Source organism: Dicentrarchus labrax, unplaced genomic scaffold (genome assembly GCF_905237075.1).
Source record: "Dicentrarchus labrax unplaced genomic scaffold, dlabrax2021, whole genome shotgun sequence".
In the NCBI taxonomy this organism is placed as follows: domain Eukaryota; kingdom Metazoa; phylum Chordata; class Actinopteri; family Moronidae; genus Dicentrarchus; species Dicentrarchus labrax.
The window spans coordinates 558991-579717 of record NW_026136853.1 but is presented as its reverse complement, the minus strand read 5'-3'; the positions used below and the strand labels follow the sequence as shown (position 1 = coordinate 579717).

General features: G+C 46.6%; 1 protein-coding gene and 4 long non-coding RNA genes across 44 annotated transcripts; 2 read left to right on the top strand and 3 right to left on the bottom strand.

Annotated features, from left to right (window-relative positions):
- The first annotated feature begins 1637 nt into the window (after window positions 1–1637).
- Window positions 1638–2821, top strand: LOC127360126 (uncharacterized). Of its 9 annotated transcripts, XR_007883271.1 has the most exons (6): window positions 1638–1743; window positions 1952–2074; window positions 2269–2366; window positions 2399–2569; window positions 2618–2658; window positions 2707–2821. It is a non-coding gene; the product is annotated as an uncharacterized LOC127360126 (long non-coding RNA). The 9 variants fall into 9 exon arrangements; XR_007883277.1 differs by lacking the exon at window positions 2618–2658 and having other exon boundaries at window positions 1952–2008; window positions 2237–2341; window positions 2506–2569; XR_007883272.1 differs by lacking the exon at window positions 2618–2658 and having other exon boundaries at window positions 1952–2033; window positions 2301–2341; window positions 2506–2569.
- Window positions 2822–3181: 360 nt separating this feature from the next.
- puf60a (poly-U binding splicing factor a) lies at window positions 3182–18817 on the bottom strand. Its single transcript, XM_051394388.1, has 11 exons — window positions 18668–18817; window positions 16804–16896; window positions 15159–15245; window positions 14962–15012; window positions 13721–13882; window positions 13301–13393; window positions 12977–13190; window positions 12544–12734; window positions 10289–10403; window positions 8191–8432; window positions 3182–4148 (listed from the first exon to the last, which is right to left on the bottom strand). The coding sequence occupies exons 1-11, from the start codon at window positions 18686–18688 to the stop codon at window positions 3849–3851; spliced, it is 1569 nt and encodes a 522-aa protein (XP_051250348.1). The 5' UTR covers window positions 18689–18817; the 3' UTR covers window positions 3182–3848.
- LOC127360121 (uncharacterized) lies at window positions 9259–10273 on the top strand. 31 transcript variants are annotated; one of them, XR_007883249.1, is made up of 6 exons: window positions 9294–9369; window positions 9415–9456; window positions 9495–9581; window positions 9655–9789; window positions 9852–9969; window positions 10088–10114. It is a non-coding gene; the product is annotated as an uncharacterized LOC127360121 (long non-coding RNA). The 31 variants fall into 31 exon arrangements; XR_007883235.1 differs by having other exon boundaries at window positions 9297–9369; window positions 9509–9581; XR_007883256.1 differs by lacking the exon at window positions 9415–9456 and adding an exon at window positions 10175–10271 and having other exon boundaries at window positions 9259–9383; window positions 9554–9789; window positions 9852–9924; window positions 9998–10101.
- LOC127360124 (uncharacterized) lies at window positions 14606–14945 on the bottom strand. The gene is made up of 3 exons (XR_007883266.1): window positions 14815–14945; window positions 14701–14776; window positions 14606–14624 (listed from the first exon to the last, which is right to left on the bottom strand). It is a non-coding gene; the product is annotated as an uncharacterized LOC127360124 (long non-coding RNA).
- On the bottom strand, window positions 15252–16393 carry LOC127360123 (uncharacterized). 2 transcript variants are annotated; one of them, XR_007883265.1, is made up of 3 exons: window positions 16035–16393; window positions 15953–15993; window positions 15252–15911 (listed from the first exon to the last, which is right to left on the bottom strand). It is a non-coding gene; the product is annotated as an uncharacterized LOC127360123 (long non-coding RNA). The 2 variants fall into 2 exon arrangements; XR_007883264.1 differs by having other exon boundaries at window positions 15252–15747; window positions 15789–15993; window positions 16035–16388.
- Window positions 18818–20727: the final 1910 nt, after the last annotated feature.

Genomic DNA, 20727 nt, shown 5'->3' with positions numbered 1-20727 from the left:
GGGCCACCAGGGGCCACCAGGAGCCACCAGGGGCCACCAGGGGCCTCCAGGAGCCACCAGGGGCCACCAGGGGTAGGCAGTGTTATTGTTAGCTACATTAGCCTATTTAGCAAACCAGCTCTAAAACCAACCTTTACATTGTATTGATTGTTGTATTGATTGTTGTATTGATTGTATTGAACTCACAGTAACACGGTGCAATGTATGAACTGGTGACCGGACTAAAGCAGCAATGTAAACAGTGTGTAGGAGAATTTACAATCTACATTAAAACGACCAACGTAGCACAAATACAAAGAGCATACATCTCATTATGGGTGCAGCTATCTTTGTTTTGCGGGCCGTACGTGCCCCCCCGTTCAGCTCGGTGCACTCTGAAGAGCCCCGAGTGGGACGGCTGAAATTACGACCAAAAGGGGGCGTGTCTCTGTGATATGTCGCGAGATAGCTGCGAGATTTACACTTTCCAAGTCGGGTTCTGAGTTCACGAGACAAATGGAAAGCACCATTAGACACATAAAGATATTTATATATTTATATATTTATATGGTTGTGAACCAGTCGACACTTCCGCTTCGGTGTTCAGCCTTCAAAATAAAACTTTTCAATGTTTCATACTTTTGTCCTCAAAATAAATGATAATCCGAACAGAAGCAGCCTTAAAGTAACAAATGCATGGATTAGTTTTTCTGCATCTGTCTGTGATAGGATGCAATCACTCATGTTTGTAGTGATCACCGGTATGGCTCTAACCCACTCACTGCTCTCCTGTGGGGGGGAGGCTCGGACTGCTTTCAACACTTTATTGGCCAGAAGATCCTGATGAAAAGGAAATCTCCTGAACCTCCATCACATGTACACTGGATTAGAGATGTGCTTTATTTTCTCGAGGAAGGTCCAATGCATAGTTCAAGGTCTAGAGGAAGAGTTGTACATTATATTCCAAACTAATAAATGAATAATGGAGTGGTAGGGTGGTTGTTACTGTCCAGCAGGATCCGCCTCATGCTCACTTCTGTATGAAAATACATGTTTCTATTCCTCTATGGCACATCATAAAGCCTATTGTATTTATAAGTGTTGTATATCTCTGCACAAACCGCCAGAAACAAAGTTAGTTATTATCATTTTATGATTTATGAACTTTCTTTATCAATATAAAAACTGATCTTGATTTATATGATTAATATATTAATATAACCACAGCATTAGTGAAGAACTCCGCCCACTGGGAGTTAATACGACCACTTCCTGTGTAAACGGCCTTTTTGTATGTATAACGATATAGCTGGTTACTAATGCTAATGATGCTAATGATGCTAATTGTCCAACATATGCAGGTTAGCATCAGACAGTGTAACAGCTGGAGACCCAGACTGAACATATGATTCTATATTTATACTTAATGAAATAAACAACAAAAATAAACTGAAGTTTGTGATTATTTTCTTTAAGTAAATAATTAAATGTTTAATTTATAAAGCTGACAGTAAGGCGTACGGACGGTAAGGCATACGGACGGTAAAGGGTACGGACGGTAAGGCGTACGGACAGTAAGGGGTACGGACGGTAAGGCGTACGGACGGTAAGGGGTACGGACGGTAAGGCGTACGGACAGTAAGGGGTACGGACGGTAAGGGGTACGGACGGTAAGGCGTACGGACGGTAAGGGGTACGGACGGTAAGGCGTACGGACGGTAAGGCGTACGGACAGTAAGGGGTACGGACAGTACGGACAGTAAGGTGTACGGACAGTAAGGGGTACGGACAGTAAGGGGTACGGACGGTAAGGGGTACCGACAGTAAGGGGTACGGACAGTAAGGGGTACGGACGGTAAGGTGTACGGACGGTAAGGGGTACCGACGGTAAGGGGTACGGACAGTAAGGGGTACGGACAGTAAGGGTTACGGACGGTAAGGTGTACGGACGGTAAGGGGTACCGACAGTAAGGGGTACGGACAGTAAGGGGTACGGACAGTACGGACAGTAAGGTGTACGGACAGTAAGGTGTACGGACAGTACGGACAGTAAGGTGTACGGACAGTACGGACAGTAAGGGGTACGGACGGTAAGGTGTACGGACGGTAAGGGGTACCGACAGTAAGGGGTACCGACAGTAAGGGGTACGGACAGTAAGGGGTACGGACAGTAAGGGGTACGGACAGTAAGGCGTACGGACAGTAAGGGGTACGGACAGTACGGACAGTACGGACAGTAAGGTGTACGGACAGTAAGGGGTAGGGACGGTAAGGGGTACGGACGGTAAGGGGTACGGACGGTAAGGGGTACCGACAGTAAGGGGTACGGACAGTAAGGGGTACGGACAGTACGGACAGTAAGGTGTACGGACAGTACGGTCAGTAAGGTGTACGGACAGTAAGGCGTACGGACGGTAAGGCGTACGGACAGTAAGGCGTACGGACAGTAAGGCGTACGGACAGTACGGACGGTAAGGGGTACGGACAGTACGGACAGTAAGGTGTACGGACAGTACGGACAGTAAGGGGTACGGACGGTAAGGGGTACCGACAGTAAGGGGTACGGACAGTAAGGGGTACGGACGGTAAGGTGTACGGACGGTAAGGGGTACCGACAGTAAGGGGTACGGACAGTAAGGCGTACGGACAGTAAGGGGTACGGACAGTACGGACAGTAAGGTGTACGGATGGTAAGGGGTAGGGACGGTAAGGGGTACGGACGGTAAGGGGTACGGACGGTAAGGGGTACCGACAGTAAGGGGTACGGACAGTAAGGGGTACGGACAGTACGGTCAGTAAGGTGTACGGACAGTACGGTCAGTAAGGCGTACGGACAGTACGGACGGTAAGGGTACGGACGGTAAGGGGTACGGACGGTAAGGCGTACGGACGGTAAGGGGTACGGACAGTAAGGGGTACGGACAGTACGGTCAGTAAGGGGTACGGACAGTAAGGCGTACGGACGGTAAGGCGTACGGACAGTAAGGCGTACGGACAGTAAGGCGTACGGACAGTACGGACGGTAAGGGGTACGGACGGTAAGGCGTACGGACGGTAAGGGGTACGGACGGTAAGGCGTACGGACGGTAAGGGGTACGGACGGTAAGGCGTACGGACGGTAAAGCGTACGGACAGTAAGGCGTACGGACAGCGGCTGCCGACACTGCGACCAGAACTTCGAACAGAAGACAAAAACATACACTTGTAAGAAACAAAAGAAAAGTTTTATTCACATATTTCTGTTTGACACCTGAACACACCGCCGCCCTGCAAAGCTCCATCCACGCTTTGGACGTCAAGAACAATCCACACGTTCAAACGCTCCCACAGCGTTCAGAGAACGTCACTACAACATGGAGGACAAAACCGTGAGGACAGACAGAAGTTAGTTTGAGTTTGGATGAGGATTATGATGATGATGTGGTGCGTTCAGGAACGTCAGTCAGTTCATAACATCCAGATGTTCCTGCTGTCTAAAGTAACATCTGAACCACAGCTGCTTCATGTTCAGCTCAAATCTGTTTCACTCCTATTGATGATCAGATCAATATTTCTTTATCACGTTTTTACTTTCTGAAGAATGAAAGTGAGACTTCATTCCTTTTTACATTAGCTGCTAACGTTAGCGGTTGCTTAAGCTGGTTTCTGTTAATATGATGTAAATGTGAAGCGGCTGTGTGCCTGGACGACACGGAGCTGATTTCATATAAAAACATAAAAATGTATTGATTGGAAATCAATCAGCAGGAGTGGAAAATATTTGTAGTCAAACATGAAACAGCGGAGTGTTCCTTTAAATCTGTACAAAGACAAACTGAAGAAGAAAGGTTGTCTACACTACGCTCTGAGTGTGTTTATGTGTGTGTGTTCTACGCCGACAGGTCGCTGCTGTCGAAGCGTTCCTGGTCGTAAACCTCCGCCACCACCTTGCGTCCTCCGAACCAGCGGCGGTTGAGCGCCTGGATGGCTCGGTTCATCTCGGCCACCTCTGAAAACTCCACAAAGATCTTGACGATGACGTCGGCGTCGTCCTCCTCGCCCTGCCGCTCCTGGTAGATGATGACGCGCTTCACCCGGCCAAACTTCCCGCACTCCTCTGTGACCTCACCCTCCAGGTCGTCATCGATGTCGTCGGGGCCGACCATGTTCCTCAGGACCATCACGGTCGACTGCCGGGAGTCAGAGAGAGCGGGTCCATTAATTCAGTGTGTGTGTGTGTGTGAGTCAGTTTGTGTGAGTCAGTGTGTGAGTCAGTGTGTGAGTCAGTGTGTGTGTGTGTGTGTCAGTGTGTGTGAGTCAGTGTGTGAGTCAGTGTGTGAGTCAGTGTGTGTGTGTGTGAGTCAGTGTGTGTGAGTCAGTGTGTGAGTCAGTGTGTGTGTGTGTGAGTCAGTGTGTGTGAGTCAGTGTGTGAGTCAGTGTGTGTGTGTGTGAGTCAGTGTGTGTGAGTGTGTTAGTGTGTGTGTTAGTGTGTGAGTCAGTGTGTGTGTGTGTGTGTCAGTGTGTGAGTGTGTGTGTGTGTGTCAGTGTGTGTGTCAGTGTGTGTGTTAGTGTGTGAGTCAGTGTGTGTGTGTGTGTGTGTGTCAGTGTGTGTGTCAGTGTGTGTGTTAGTGTGTGAGTCAGTGTGTGTGTGTGTCAGTGTGTGTGTTAGTGTGTGAGTCAGTGTGTGTGTCAGTGTGTGTGTCAGTGTGTGAGTCAGTGTGTGTGTCAGTGTGTGTGTCAGTGTGTGTGTTAGTGTGTGAGTCAGTGTGTGTGTGTTAGTGTGTGAGTCAGTGTGTGTGTGTGTGTGTGTGTCAGTGTGTGAGTCAGTGTGTGTGTCAGTGTGTGTGTCAGTGTGTGTGTTAGTGTGTGAGTCAGTGTGTGTGTGTTAGTGTGTGAGTCAGTGTGTGTGTGTGTGTGTGTCAGTGTGTGTGTCAGTGTGTGTGTCAGTGTGTGTGTCAGTGTGTGTGTGAACAGGTTGTAGTGTAGCTTTGTCCCTCTGCTGTCTGTGGACTGATCTCTATGTGTCTCTATGTGTCTCTATGTAGGATGAGGGTCAAAGGTTGTGACCTTTATGCTCCCTACAGTGCCAACAGTGGGCGACTGATTGTGCTTTTAGCTGGAGAACGTTAGCTTGGTTGCTTACATGGTCGAATTGATAGCTAGCTAATGTAGCAAAATATTGTCAGCTAGCTTCATCCAGACTCCCGGGATGTCATAATGTTATTCAATCTGGCTGGCTAACATTAGCTTGCTTGCTAACGCTATCACTAGCAAAATCCTATCTGAGTGAATCTGTTAGTTGGCTAACGTTGATCCACGATACTAACTTATGTTTCTGAGGCACAAAGTGGCACAAAGCTAACGATAGCTTTCTACTAGCTGAGAGTGATGTGAGGGAGGGGCATCCAGCTAGCTAACTGTGGCTAAGCTAACTGGGGTTCTCCAGCTGTATCTTGGTGTTGCATTGTGGGTCTGGTGTTGGTTGCTTCGTGGTGTTGGCTGATGGCTGATTGGTAAACAGCGAGCTAGTTATTAGCATGGAGCTAACGGTCCAAATAAAATATAGGAACATTGCAGATAGTAACGTTATTCTAAATATGATCGTCAGTTATTTTACAGCGTTCAGTGTTTGTCTCTGTTGGCCGACGCCCAGGATGCAGTTCACTGAACGACCACTGGTGGCGCTGTTAGTTACAGTTCACTGAACGACCACTGGTGGCGCTGTTAGCTACAGTTCACTGAACGACCACTGGTGGCGCTGTTAGCTACAGTTCACTGAACGACCACTGGTGGCGCTGTTAGCTACAGTTCACTGAACGACCACTGGTGGCGCTGTTAGCTTCAGTTCACTGAACGACCACTGGTGGCGCTGTTAGCTACAGTTCACTGAACGACCACTGGTGGCGTTGTTAGCTACAGTTTAATGAACGACCACTGGTGGCGCTGCTAGCTTCAGTTCACTGAACGACCACTGGTGGCGCTGTTAGCTACAGTTCACTGAACGACCACTGGTGGCGCTGTTAGCTACAGTTCACTGAACGGCCACTGGTGGCGCTGTTAGCTACAGTTCACTGAACGACCACTGGTGGCGCTGTTAGTTACAGTTTAATGAACGGCCACTGGTGGCGCTGTTAGTTAAAGTTTAATGAACGACCACTGGAGGCGCTGTTAGCTACAGTTCACTGAACGACCACTGGTGGCGCTGTTAGCTACAGTTTAATGAACGACCACTGGAGGCGCTGTTAGCTACAGTTTAATGAACGACCACTGGTGGCGCTGTTAGCTACAGTTTAATGAACGACCACTGGTGGCGCTGTTAGCTTCAGTTTAATGAACGACCACTGGTGGCGCTGTTAGCTACAGTTTAATGAACGACCACTGGTGGCGCTGTTAGCTACAGTTTAATGAACGACCACTGGTGGCGCTGTTAGCTACAGTTTAATGAACGACCACTGGTGGCGCTGTTAGTTACAGTTTAATGAACGGCCACTGGTGGCGCTGTTAGTTACAGTTTAATGAACGACCACTGGTGGCGCTGTTAGTTACAGTTTAATGAACGACCACTGGTGGCGCTGTTAGTTACAGTTTAATGAACGACCACTGGTGGCGCTGTTAGTTACAGTTTAATGAACGACCACTGGTGGCGCTGTTAGCTACAGTTTACTGAACGACCACTGGTGGCGCTGTTAGCTACAGTTTAATGAACGACCACTGGTGGCGCTGTTAGCTACAGTTTACTGAACGACCACTGGTGGCGCTGTTAGCTACAGTTTAATGAACGACCACTAGTGGCGCTGTGAGCTACAGTTTAATGAACGACCACTGGTGGCGCTGTTAGTTACAGTTTAATGAACGACCACTGGTGGCGCTGTTAGCTACAGTTTAATGAACGACCACTGGTGGCGCTGTTAGCTACAGTTTACTGAACGACCACTGGTGGCGCTGTTAGTTACAGTTTAATGAACGGCCACTGGTGGCGCTGTTAGTTACAGTTTAATGAACGACCACTGGTGGCGCTGTTAGTTACAGTTTAATGAACGGCCACTGGTGGCGCTGTTAGTTACAGTTTAATGAACGACCACTGGTGGCGCTGTTAGCTACAGTTTAATGAACGACCACTGGTGGCGCTGTTAGCTACAGTTCACTGAATGACCACTGGTGGCGCTGTCAGTTACAGTTTAATGAACGGCCACTGGTGGCGCTGTTAGCTACAGTTTAATGAACGACCACTGGAGGCGCTGTTAGCTACAGTTTAATGAACGGCCACTGGTGGCGCTGTTAGCTACAGTTCACTGAACGACCACTGGTGGCGCTGTTAGCTACAGTTCACTGAACGACCACTGGAGGCGCTGTTAGCTACAGTTTAATGAACGACCACTGGAGGCGCTGTTAGCTACAGTTTAATGAACGACCACTGGAGGCGCTGTTAGTTACAGTTTAATGAACGGCCACTGGTGGCGCTGTTAGCTACAGTTTAATGAACGACCACTGGTGGCGCTGTTAGCTACAGTTCACTGAACGACCACTGGTGGCGCTGTTAGCTTCAGTTCACTGAACGACCACTGGTGGCGCTGTTAGCTACAGTTCACTGAACGACCACTGGTGGCGCTGTTAGCTACAGTTTAATGAACGACCACTGGTGGCGCTGTTAGCTTCAGTTCACTGAACGACCACTGGTGGCGCTGTTAGCTACAGTTCACTGAACGACCACTGGTGGCGCTGTTAGCTACAGTTCACTGAACGGCCACTGGTGGCGCTGTTAGCTACAGTTCACTGAACGACCACTGGTGGCGCTGTTAGCTACAGTTCACTGAACGACCACTGGTGGCGCTGTTAGCTACAGTTTAATGAAAGACCACTGGAGGCGCTGTTAGTTACAGTTTAATGAACGACCACTGGTGGCACTGTTAGCTACAGTTTAATGAACGACCACTGGTGGCGCTGTTAGCTACAGTTTAATGAACGACCACTGGTGGCGCTGTTAGTTACAGTTTAATGAACGACCACTGGTGGCGCTGTTAGCTACAGTTTAATGAACGACCACTGGAGGCGCTGTTAGCTACAGTTTAATGAACGGCCACTGGTGGCGCTGTTAGTTACAGTTCACTGAACGACCACTGGTGGCGCTGTTAGCTACAGTTTAATGAACGGCCACTGGTGGCGCTGTTAGTTACAGTTCACTGAACGACCACTGGTGGCGCTGTTAGCTACAGTTTAATGAACGACCACTACCTCCTGCTTGCGAAGCAGTTTCCTCATCACCATGTGCCTGGCGCTGCTGCCGCTGATGCTCATGTGCTCCTGCTCACTGAGCGGCTCCATGGCTCCGTCCTGCTGCGCCTCCTGCTGACACTCCTCCTCCTCTTCTTTCCTCTTCGCCTCAGAGCCAAAAGAGGCCGTTGGCGCTGGGGGTGTTGCCAGCACCGGATTCACCAAACCCACCTGAGGCAGGCCGGGTCGAGCAGGGGTCACACCTGAAACAGAGAGTAAGCAGGAAGGACAGGCCGGTGAGACGGGCGGCGTCCGTCCGGCCGCAGGGAGCCGCCCCAGGCTGCTGGAGAAGAAGAACCTCATCTTGGATGGCGGCTTCTCCATCGGACTGGGACCGACCCCCGGCCTCTACACTGGGTGCACTGGTTTAACACGCCTGTACCGCCCTGCACAGGAGATGGGTGGAGTTAAAATATAATGTTTGCTTCTGTTTTCAATCTGCAGGTACTAACTCCACCCACCTGCGGTATGTCACCACCCAACACTTAGCGGTAAACGAGTGCACCCACAGACTGCACAGTGACTCCGCCCTCTGTTCTTCCTCGAGGGATTTCAACCGATACTTACGATTGGTGCAGAAAGAACCGCAGCAAACAGGAAGCTGTCACAACTTTTGGACTTTACTTAAAGATCAGAGGAGGATGAACAAACCCCCCCTCACCCCACCGCCCCCCCCGCTGTGCAGGTGTGTACAACATGATGACAAATAACACAGCATCTGAGACTCACTGGCCAATAGGAATGAGGGGCTATGTTTAAAGGGAGGGGCTAGAAACAGTCCTCTTCACTTGGTTGGTCAGTGTGCAGCAAAGGGGAGGGGCTAAGAGGTCACTGTCGGTGCAAATGTTGGGGGTCGAGAGGGGGGGAGAGAAAAAAGAGAGAGAGAAAAAAAAGTCAATAAAAGATCATATCTGTGATCAGAGATTGTTCTGACGAAGCAACACAAACAACAACTGACGGAGGGAGGCGACCTCTGACCTCTGACCTCTACACACGCCCCAAAGTCCTGAAACATTACATCACAAATATTCAGCAAAAATAAAACGTCACGAAACATCAAACATTCACAGAAATATCACAGGTAACAGTCTACAAGTAACAGTCTGCAGGTAACAGTCTACAGGTGTGCACTGAGGGCAGGTAATAGTCTACAAGTAACAGTTATACAGGTGTGACTGAGGGCAGGTAACAGTCTACAAGTAACAGTCTACAGGTAACAGTCTACAGGTGCACTGAGCAGGTAACAGTCTCAGAACAGTCTACAGGTAACAGTCTACAGGTGTGCACTGAGGGCAGGTAATAGTCTACAAGTAACAGTCTACAGGTAACAGTCTACAGGTAACAGTCTACAGGTAACAGTCTACAGGTGTGCACTGAGGGCAGGTAACAGTCTACAAGTAACAGTCTACAGGTAACGGTCTACAGGTGTGCACTGAGGGCAGGTAACAGTCTACAAGTAACAGTCTACAGGTAACAGTCTACAGGTGTGCACTGAGGGCAGGTAACAGTCTACAAGTAACAGTCTACAGGTAACAGTCTACAGGTGTGCACTGAGGGCAGGTAACAGTCTACAGGTGTGCACTGAGGGCAGGTAACAGTCTACAGGTGTGCACTGAGGGCAGGTAACAGTCTACAAGTAACAGTCTACAGGTAACGGTCTACAGGTGTGCACTGAGGGCAGGTAACAGTCTACAAGTAACAGTCTACAGGTAACGGTCTACAGGTGTGCACTGAGGGCAGGTAATAGTCTACAAGTAACAGTCTACAGGTAACGGTCTACAGGTGTGCACTGAGGGCAAGTAAAAGTCTACAAGTAACAGTCTACAGGTAACGGTCTACAGGTGTGCACTGAGGGCAGGTAACAGTCTACAAGTAACAGTCTACAGGTAACGGTCTACAGGTGTGCACTGAGGGCAGGTAACAGTCTACAGGTAACAGGCTACAGGTAACGGTCTACTGGTGTGTGAACTTCAAGCAGGAGATCATTAATGTGACTGGATGTCTGGCTATTGTGGGGGCGGGGTTTAATGTGCATGGGTGGGGCTGTAGGTGTTCCTACCTGTGATGACACCTGGAGCCTGAGCAGCCATGACAGCCGGAGGAAGTCCGCCTAGCTGCTGGGAGAGGAGCGCCGGTCCAGCCAGAGCTCCAAGAACCGATGTTCCCACTGCCTCCTGAACGCATCACAGAACAAAATATATACAGTTCTAACATTATCCACTGATATATTGATCAGTTCTAACATTATCCACTGATATATTGATCAGTTCTAACATTATCCACTGATATATTGATCAGTTCTAACATTATCCACTGATATATTGATCAGTTCTAACATTATCCACTGATATATTGATCAGTTCTAACATTATCTACTGATATATTGATCAGTTCTAACATTATCCAATGATATATTGATCAGTTCTAACATTATCCACTGATATATTGATCAGTTCTAACATTATCCACTGATATATTGATCAGTTCTAACATTATCCACTGATATATTGATCAGCTCTAACATTATCCACTGATATATTGATCAGTTCTAACATTATCCACTGATACATTGATCAGTTCTAACAGTATCCACTAATATATTGATCAGTTCAAAATATCCCCCCAAATTTTTATCAACACGAACAGTATATAAACTGATATATTGATTAGTTCTAACAGTATCCAATCATATATTGACAATAACAGTATATAGACTGATATATTGATCAGCACCAACAGTATCCACTAATATATTGATCAGTTCTAACATTGTCCACTAATATATTGTTCAGCACTAACAGTATAGACTGATATATTGATCAGTTCTAACAGTATCCACTGATATATTGATCAGTTCTAACATTATCCACTAATATATTGATCAGCACTAACACTATGTAGACTGATATATTGATCAGCACTAACAGTATATAGACTGATATATTGATCAGTTCTAACATTATCCACTAATATATTGATCGGTTCTAACATTATCCACTGATTTATTGATGAGTTCTAACAGTATCCACTATCTTGATCAGTTCTAACAGTATCAACTGATATAATGATCAGTTCTAACAGTATCCACTGTTATATTGATCAGTTCTAACATTATCCACTAATATATTGATCAGTTCTAACATTATCTACTGATATATTGATCAGTTCTAACGGTATCCACTGATATAATGATCAGTTCTAACATTATCCACTGTTATATTGATCAGTTCTAACAATATCCACTAATATACTGATCAGCACTAACAGTATATAAACTGATATATTGATCAGTTCTAACAGTATCCACTATCTTGATCAGTTCTAACAGTATCCACTGATATAATGATCAGTTCTAACATTATCCACTGTTATATTGATCAGTTCTAACAATATCCACTAATATACTGATCAGCATTAACAGTATATAAACTGATATATTGATCACTAACAGTATATAGACTGATATATGGGTCAGCACTAACAGTATATATACTGATATATTGATCACTAACAGTACACAGACTGATATATTGATCACTTACAATATATAGACTGATATATTGATCACTAACGGTATATAGACTGATATATTGATCACTAACAGTACACAGACTGATATATTGATCACTTACAATATATAGACTGATATATTGATCACTAACGGTATATAGACTGATATATTGATCACTAACAGTATATAGACTGATATATTGATCCGCAGTAACAGTTTATAGACTGATATATTGATCACTAACAGTTTATAGACTGATATATTGATCAGCAGTAACACTGTGAGCACTGGACTCCCTGACTGGACCCAGACCAACAGACTGCTCTGCACTGTGTGTTCTGACCCCTTTCTATCAGAACCAGCATTAACTGTTTCAGCAGTTTGAGCTACAGTAGCTCGTCTGTTGGATCGGACCACACGGGCCAGCCTTCACTCCCCACCTGCATCAATGAGCATCGCCCCCCCATGACCCTGTCTCTGGATCTGTTCCTTCCTTGGACCACTTTTGATAGGTACTGACCTCTGCAGACCGGGAACACCCCACAAGAGCTGCAGGTTTGGAGATGTTCTGACCCAGTCGTCCATCACAATGTGGTTCTTGTCAAAGTGGATCAGATCCTCACGCTGCCCATTTTTCCTGCTTCTAACACATCAACTCTGTCCACTGTCTGCCTGATATACCCCCCCCACTGATAGGAGCCCTGATACCCAGATAATCAGTGTAACTGGCAGTGCTCACTGTGTTAGGGCTGATCAATGTGTATGAGATACAGTAGAAAATGGGGTGGAGCTTCTTGACTCACCTGAGCAGTGATTTTGGCGGTGGCTGCAGCCGCTGCCACTGCAGCAGCAGCTGGGAGACCTCCAGGAGTCGTTGGCGTGAGGAGTGGAACGGGCGGAGTCACGGCCTTCCCCACTCGCAGGTACTGACCCCCCAGGTCAAACAGGTTCATGGAGGCCACAGCGTCCTGAGAGGACTGAGCCTTCTCGTACTCTGGACACAAACCCACCACAACACGTTAGACTGCGTCCGGGGCCAAAACTGAAGGCCGGGGGCCATAATCCTCCCCCCTTGGACCTTGCCCTATCTTGTATCTGCCTTATATGTCATCTGATCTTGTTCTCACTCTCATGTTTAGAATCAAACAAAATATCTTGTTTGTCATGTTCTCTCACATTCTGGATCATTCGCCAACGTTAGCGTTGAGGCTATAAACGTTAGCTAGTGGTGCTTACCGATGAAGCCGTAGCCTTTGTGCCTTCCGGTTGTTGGCTCTCGGGCCAACATGCAGGACTTGATCTTTCCGAAGGCCTCAAAGACACTCTTAATGTCGTCATCGGAGAGGTCAGGGTGGACAGACGCCACGTAGATCCTGTTAAAGGCACGAGCTTCCTCCGCCAGCTGGTCGATGATTGGCTGAGCCTGGCCGATGTTACTGGGCCTCCCAACCTGCAAGACGAGCAGCAGGGAAAAATACCCAAGCCTGAGGATGGTCTGTACTGGTTTAAACTGGTTTGGGGGTGTCTGTACTGGTCAGTGATGGTTTGAACTGGACTCACTTTGATGTTTCGCCCTCCGAGGACGACAGAGTTCATCTGTTCCAGGGCCAGCTGAGCCGCTTCGGGCATCTCGTACTCTACGAAGGCGAAACCCTGCAGAGACACAACTGAAGACCTGTTAACTCCCTCTGCGCCTGATCAGGACTCTCCTGTACTGAGAGCTCTGCTACTGTGACTGCTTAAATAAAGTTTGATTGGAACGGTAGACCGGTCAGCAGGTCCCGGCGCTGACACAAAGCCTGCTGGGAAACAGGAAGAGAGACAGTGTAGTCGACGTGTAGCATTAGCTAACAGTCAACAATGGATGAAACGGCTGAAATTCTTGAAATCAATAGGGTTGATCTACAAACCAGTGAGACAGATTATTGATTATTATTGATTATTGGTAACCCGATCGGGTAATGGACGGCTCTGTCTGACCTTGTGCTTCATGGTGACAGAGTCCCAGGACATGTCGATGCTTTTGATTGGTCCGAATGGAGCGAAGGCCTGTCTGATGGTGTCCTCTCCCAGCTCGTAGTAGATGGAGCCGACGTAAACTCGACACATGATGGCCAGAGCTCTCTGACGCTGCGCCGCCACCTGAAGAACAAGGAAGTCAACAGCCGCACCTACCATCACACAGGAAGTCACACACAGCCGCCACCTGAACGCATCACACAGGAAGTCACACACAGCCGCCACCTGAACGCATCACACAGGAAGTCACACACAGCCGTCACCTGAACGCATCACACAGGAAGTCACACACAGCCGTCACCTGAACGCATCACACAGGAAGTCACACACAGCCGTCACCTGAACGCATCACACAGGAAGTCACACACAGCCGTCACCACCCACACAGGAAGTCACACACAGCCGTCACCTGAACGCATCACACAGGAAGTCACACACAGCCGTCACCTGAACGCATCACACAGGAAGTCACACACAGCCGTCACCTGAACGCATCACACAGGAAGTCACACACAGCCGCCACCTGAACGCATCACACAGGAAGTCACACACAGCCGCCACCTGAACGCATCACACAGGAAGTCACACACAGCCGTCACCTGAACGCATCACACAGGAAGTCACACACAGCCGTCACCTGAACGCATCACACAGGAAGTCACACACAGCCGCCACCTGAACGCATCACACAGGAAGTCACACACAGCCGTCACCTGAACGCATCACACAGGAAGTCACACACAGCCGCCACCTGAACGCATCACACAGGAAGTCACACACAGCCGTCACCTGAACGCATCACACAGGAAGTCACACACAGCCGCCACCTGAACGCATCACACAGGAAGTCACACACAGCCGTCACCTGAACGCATCACACAGGAAGTCACACACAGCCGCCACCTGAACGCATCACACAGGAAGTCACACACAGCCGCCACCTGAACGCATCACACAGGAAGTCACACACAGCCGTCACCTGAACGCATCACACAGGAAGTCACACACAGCCGTCACCTGAACGCATCACACAGGAAGTCACACACAGCCGCCACCTGAACGCATCACACAGGAAGTCACACACAGCCGTCACCTGAACGCATCACACAGGAAGTCACACACAGCCGCCACCTGAACGCATCACACAGGAAGTCACACACAGCCGTCACCTGAACGCATGCGACCTGGACGAGTTTACTTACTGACTGCAGAGGAGACAAAGCGTCACCCAGACCCATCGACAGGGACGCCATCTGACAGACAGACAGAAAAAACTGTGTTAATGACCTCTAATCAGAGCAAACTCGCAGACAGGTGTGTTACCTGCAGACAGGTGTGTTACCTGCAGACAGGTGTGTTACCTGCAGACAGGTGTGTTACCTGCAGACAGGTGTGTTACCTGCAGGCTCGTGAGCTGCTGCTGCTGAGCTAGAGACTGTTTGACGAGAACGCTCTTGATGCTCTGCTCCATGGCGTACTTCTTTGCCTGCAGACAGGAAACGGGTCACATTATACACACACAGGCACACACACACACAGACACACACACACACACACACACACACACACACACACACACACACACACACACACTAGAGGTGGGCGATATATGGTTTGCGATAATATCGCCGTTGTTTTGACGATGTGCAAATTTCCATTATCGAGTATTTAAATTACTTCGCTAAAAACAATGAAACGCCCGCGGAAACTCCTCACATCCATTAATACACGGAGCAGCAGCGCTCTCTACAGCATGGCAGGATTCAGTCACATGACTAGTGGGCCTACGTGATCACATGAGGTGATCACGTGACCTCTCGCTAGCATCCTCCTTGCAACAGTTTAGCAGCGCGTTGTGATGGTAGAGAGAAAATGCAAACACCTCCAGTCCCTGAATCTGTTCAACCTTTGACCCCGCTGGGCGCTCGGACAATGAATCTGTTCAACCTTTGACCCCGCTGGGCGCTCGGACAATGAATCTGTTCAACCTTTGACCCCGCTGGGCGCTCGGACGATGAATCTGTTCAACCTTTGACCCCGCTGGGCGCTCGGACAATGAATCTGTTCAACCTTTGACCCCGCTGGGCGCTCGGACAATGAATCTGTTCAACCTTTGACCCCGCTGGGCGCTCGGACAATGAATCTGTTCAACCTTTGACCCCGCTGGGCGCTCGGACGATGAATCTGTTCAACCTTTGACCCCGCTGGGCGCTCGGACAATGAATCTGTTCAACCTTTGACCCCGCTGGGCGCTCGGACGATGAATCTGTTCAACCTTTGACCCCGCTGGGCGCTCGGACAATGAGTTCTGGAGCTGTCAGCGATAAAAAGACCGAACTCAGACAATTCACATCACATTTAAAGATATCGACTGATTATCATTATCACCCAAAAGATAACGAGATATCACACACCCCTAACACACACACACACACACACACACACACACACAGGTACACACACACACACACAAACACACACACACACACACAGGTACACACACACACACAGGTACACACACACACACACACACAGGTACACACACACACACAGGTACACACACACACACAGGTACACACACACACACACACACACACACACAGGTACACACACACACACACACACACACACACACACACAGGTACACACACAGGTACACACACACACACAGGTACACACACACACACACACACACACACACAGGTACACACACACACACACACACACACACACACACACACACAGGTACACACACAGGTACACACACACACACACACAGGTACACACACAGGTACACACAGGTACACACACACACACACACAGGTACACACACACACACACACACACACACACAAGGTACACACACAGGTACACACACACACACACACAGGTACACACACAGGTACACACACACACACAAACAGGTACACACACACACACACACACACACACACACACACACACACACAGGTACACAGGTACACACATAGGTACACACACAGGTACACACAGGTACACACACACAGGTACACACACACAGGTACCCTCTGCAGCGCCTCCTGCTGGTGGACCGTCAGCGCCGGCAGACCCAGCTTGGTGGTGCTCTGTCCGTTCTCCATGATGAGAGCCGGGCCTCCCTGTAACACCACAGGCCATATATTATTGATATTCTATTATTGATATTATATTATTGATATTCTATTATTGATATTATATTATTGATATTCTATTATTGATATTATATTATTGATATTATGTTATTGATATTCTATTATTGATATTATATTATTGATATTCTATTATTGATATTGTATATTGATATTCTGTTATTGATATTCTATTATTGATATTATATTATTGATATTATGTTATTGATATTATATTATTGATATTATATTATTGATATTCTGTTATTGATATTCTATTATTGATATTATATTATTGATATTCTATTATTGATATTCTATTATTGATATTCTGTTATTGATATTCTATTATTGATATTATATTATTGATATTCTGTTATTGATATTCTATTATTGATATTATGTTATTGATATTATGTTATTGATATTATATTATTGATATTATATTATTGATATTATATTATTGATATTCTATTATTGATATAATATTATTGATATTCTATTATTGATATTCTATTATTGATATTATATTATTGATATTCTATTATTGATATTATATTATTGATATTATATTATTGATATTATATTATTGATATTATATTATTGATATTCTGTTATTGATATTATATTATTGATATTATGTTATTGATATTATGTTATTGATATTCTATTATTGATATTATATTATTGATATTATATTATTGATATTATGTTATTGATATTATATTATTGATATTCTATTATTGATATTATGTTATTGATATTATGTTATTGATATTCTATTATTGATATTATATTATTGATATTATGTTATTGATATTCTATTATTGATATTCTGTTATTGATATTCTGTTATTGATATTATATTATTGATATTATGTTATTGATATTATATTATTGATATTCTGTTATTGATATTCTGTTATTGATATTATATTATTGATATTCTGTTATTGATATTATATTATTGATATTCTATTATTGATATTCTGTTATTGATATTATGTTATTGATATTATATTATTGATATTATATTATTGATATTCTGTTATTGATATTATATTATTGATATTATATTATTGATATTATATTATTGATATTCTGTTATTGATATTCTATTATTGATATTATATTATTGATATTATATTATTGATATTATATTATTGATATTCTGTTATTGATATTATATTATTGATATTATATTATTGATATTCTGTTATTGATATTATATTATTGATATTTTATTGTATAATCAGCGCAGGTGGAAGAAGAGACAAACTTGGTTTGAAAAGTGTATCAATAGGTAATAATCAAGTTAATTGATAATATTAAAGTTCAGATCAATGTCTACCAGCTGATCAATAATAAATCAATATTGTCTGAATTCTACCGGCTAATCAATAATAACATTTTGAGATTGCACTGACAACAGCAGTTATTGATTACAGTCATATTTCCATATTTAACTTTACTGATCCGTCATTTTCTGATCAGCAGCCGCTGATCGATCCGGTTCTGATCAGCAGCCGCTGATCGATCCGGTTCTGATCAGCACTTCCTGTTTGTGTCCAGGTGTTCCAGCTGCAGCCCCTCAGCTAGCTTAGCTTCTGCTAACAGAACCGTGTGCGATATTAGCCTAGCTGCTAGCAGCTGTTTGTATCCGATCACTCTGATCGATTAGAGTCTGTGAGTGGTTTCCAGCAGTTAGCATTAGCTTAGCATGTGGCTATCGTATAAATAAAGGTTGGTTTGATTTTCTCACCGCGGAAACTGTCACCGCCATCAGCAGCCCCGCCCCTCTGATCCCGATCGATCCGATATTTTATATCGATCTCTATCTATATGAGGATCAAACACTGTCCGATGTTTGTGTCTGCGCCGCTCCACACAGCACCACTTCCGCCTGCGTCACATCCTCTGACAGACAGTTTCAAAATAAAAGACCTGCGTAAAAACAATCTATATTTTCCTTATTAATATTATTGGTATTATTATTATTGATTATTCCGCCATCTATAGGGCAGCCTGGTGATTATTAATCATAATGTTATATACAGCTGTGTGTGTGTGTGTGTGTGTGTGTGATATCTATGGAAGCCAATCGTGACCAAAATTGAAATGAAAATGCATTTGCAGGAATGCTTTTTCATTTTAAGAATGTGGCTGAATTATCTGACTCATAAATCAAATGAATAATCACTCATCCTCTTTGCATTTTAATTTTCTTCTTAACAGCACATTTTATTCCATCATCAAAAAGAGAACAAAGAGGAGATTGCTGTTTCGTTTTCGTGGTCTGCCCCGCAAACTAGTGCCCATAATTCGAAACCGATTTGACAATCTGAGCGGCGCAGGAGAGTGACGTCAGGAGCTGCTCTTCTTCAGCGCCGTGCTGACCGTGCTACCCATCTTATACGGTAGAGGGCGGTGTGCACATCTGATATATGGACGCGTCACACAGATCAGCAACATGGCTAAAACCGTGGCAGGGCTGCGGAGGGAGGCCGCTGCTGCTGAGGAACAGCATCAAGTTCTTTCTTCCAACACGCCAGAAACAACACCTTCTGCTCCTGAGCGCCCAAACAATGCTCCAGGTTTCACTGTAGCAAGAAAAGCTCGTTAAATAACATGCAGTTGTCGGGTCGATTTGTTATGATGTCGTTACAGCACGAGATAGGGTGAGGGCCCGCCAGGCAAGCATCACGTTACAGTTACAGTAGGTTATGAAGTTCACAGGAACCATTATCTGTTTAAACAACTAACTGAAACATCAACAACAGCAGGTCTGACATCAGTGGGGTGCATTTAATTAAGCATAGGCGCCGAGTTCCGTCAGCATCACTGAAGTGACAATAACCACGGTAAAGCACACCCCGAGTGTAATAAGACTGCTCCAAGACCGCTCCAGGACCGCTCCAGGACCGCTCCAGGACCGCTCCAAGACCGCTCCAAGACCGCTCCAAGACCGCTCCAGGACCGCTCCAAGACCGCTCCAAGACCGCTCCAGGACCGCTCCAAGACCGCTCCAGGACCGCTCCAAGACCGCTCCAAGACCGCTCCAGGACCGCTCCAAGACCCCTCCAGGACCGCTCCAAGACCGCTCCAGGACCGCTCCAGGACCGCTCCAAGACCGCTCCAAGACCGCTCCAAGACCGCTCCAAGACCGCTCCAGGACCGCTCCAGGACCGCTCCAAGACCGCTCCAAGACCGCTCCAGGACCGCTCCAAGACCGCTCCAAGACCGCTCCAGGACCGCTCCAAGACCGCTCCAGGACCGCTCCAAGACCGCTCCAGGACCGCTCCAGGACCGCTCCAAGACCGCTCCAGGACCGCTCCAAGACCGCTCCAGGACCGCTCCAAGACCGCTCCAGGACCGCTCCAAGACCGCTCCAAGACCGCCTCCAAGACTGCTACAAGACTGCTCCAAGACCGCTCCAGGACCGCTCCAAGACCGCTCCAAGACCGCTCCAGGACCGCTCCAAGACCGTTCCAAGACCGTTCCAAGACCGCTCCAGGACCGCTCCAAGACCGTTCCAAGACCGCTCCAAGACCACTCCAAGACTGCTCCAAGACCACTCCAAGACCGTTCCAAGACCGCTCCAAGACTGCTCCAGGACCGCTCCAAGACCCCTCCAGGACCGCTCCAAGACCGCTCCAAGACCGCTCCAGGACCGCTCCAGGACCGCTCCAAGACCGCTCCAGGACCGCTCCAGGACCGCTCCAACGAACTGGAATACAGGACTGTTATCAGGAACTTTGTCAGCTGGTGTGAGCTCAGCCAGCTTCAGCTAAACACTAGCAAGACGAAGGAGATGATCGTTAA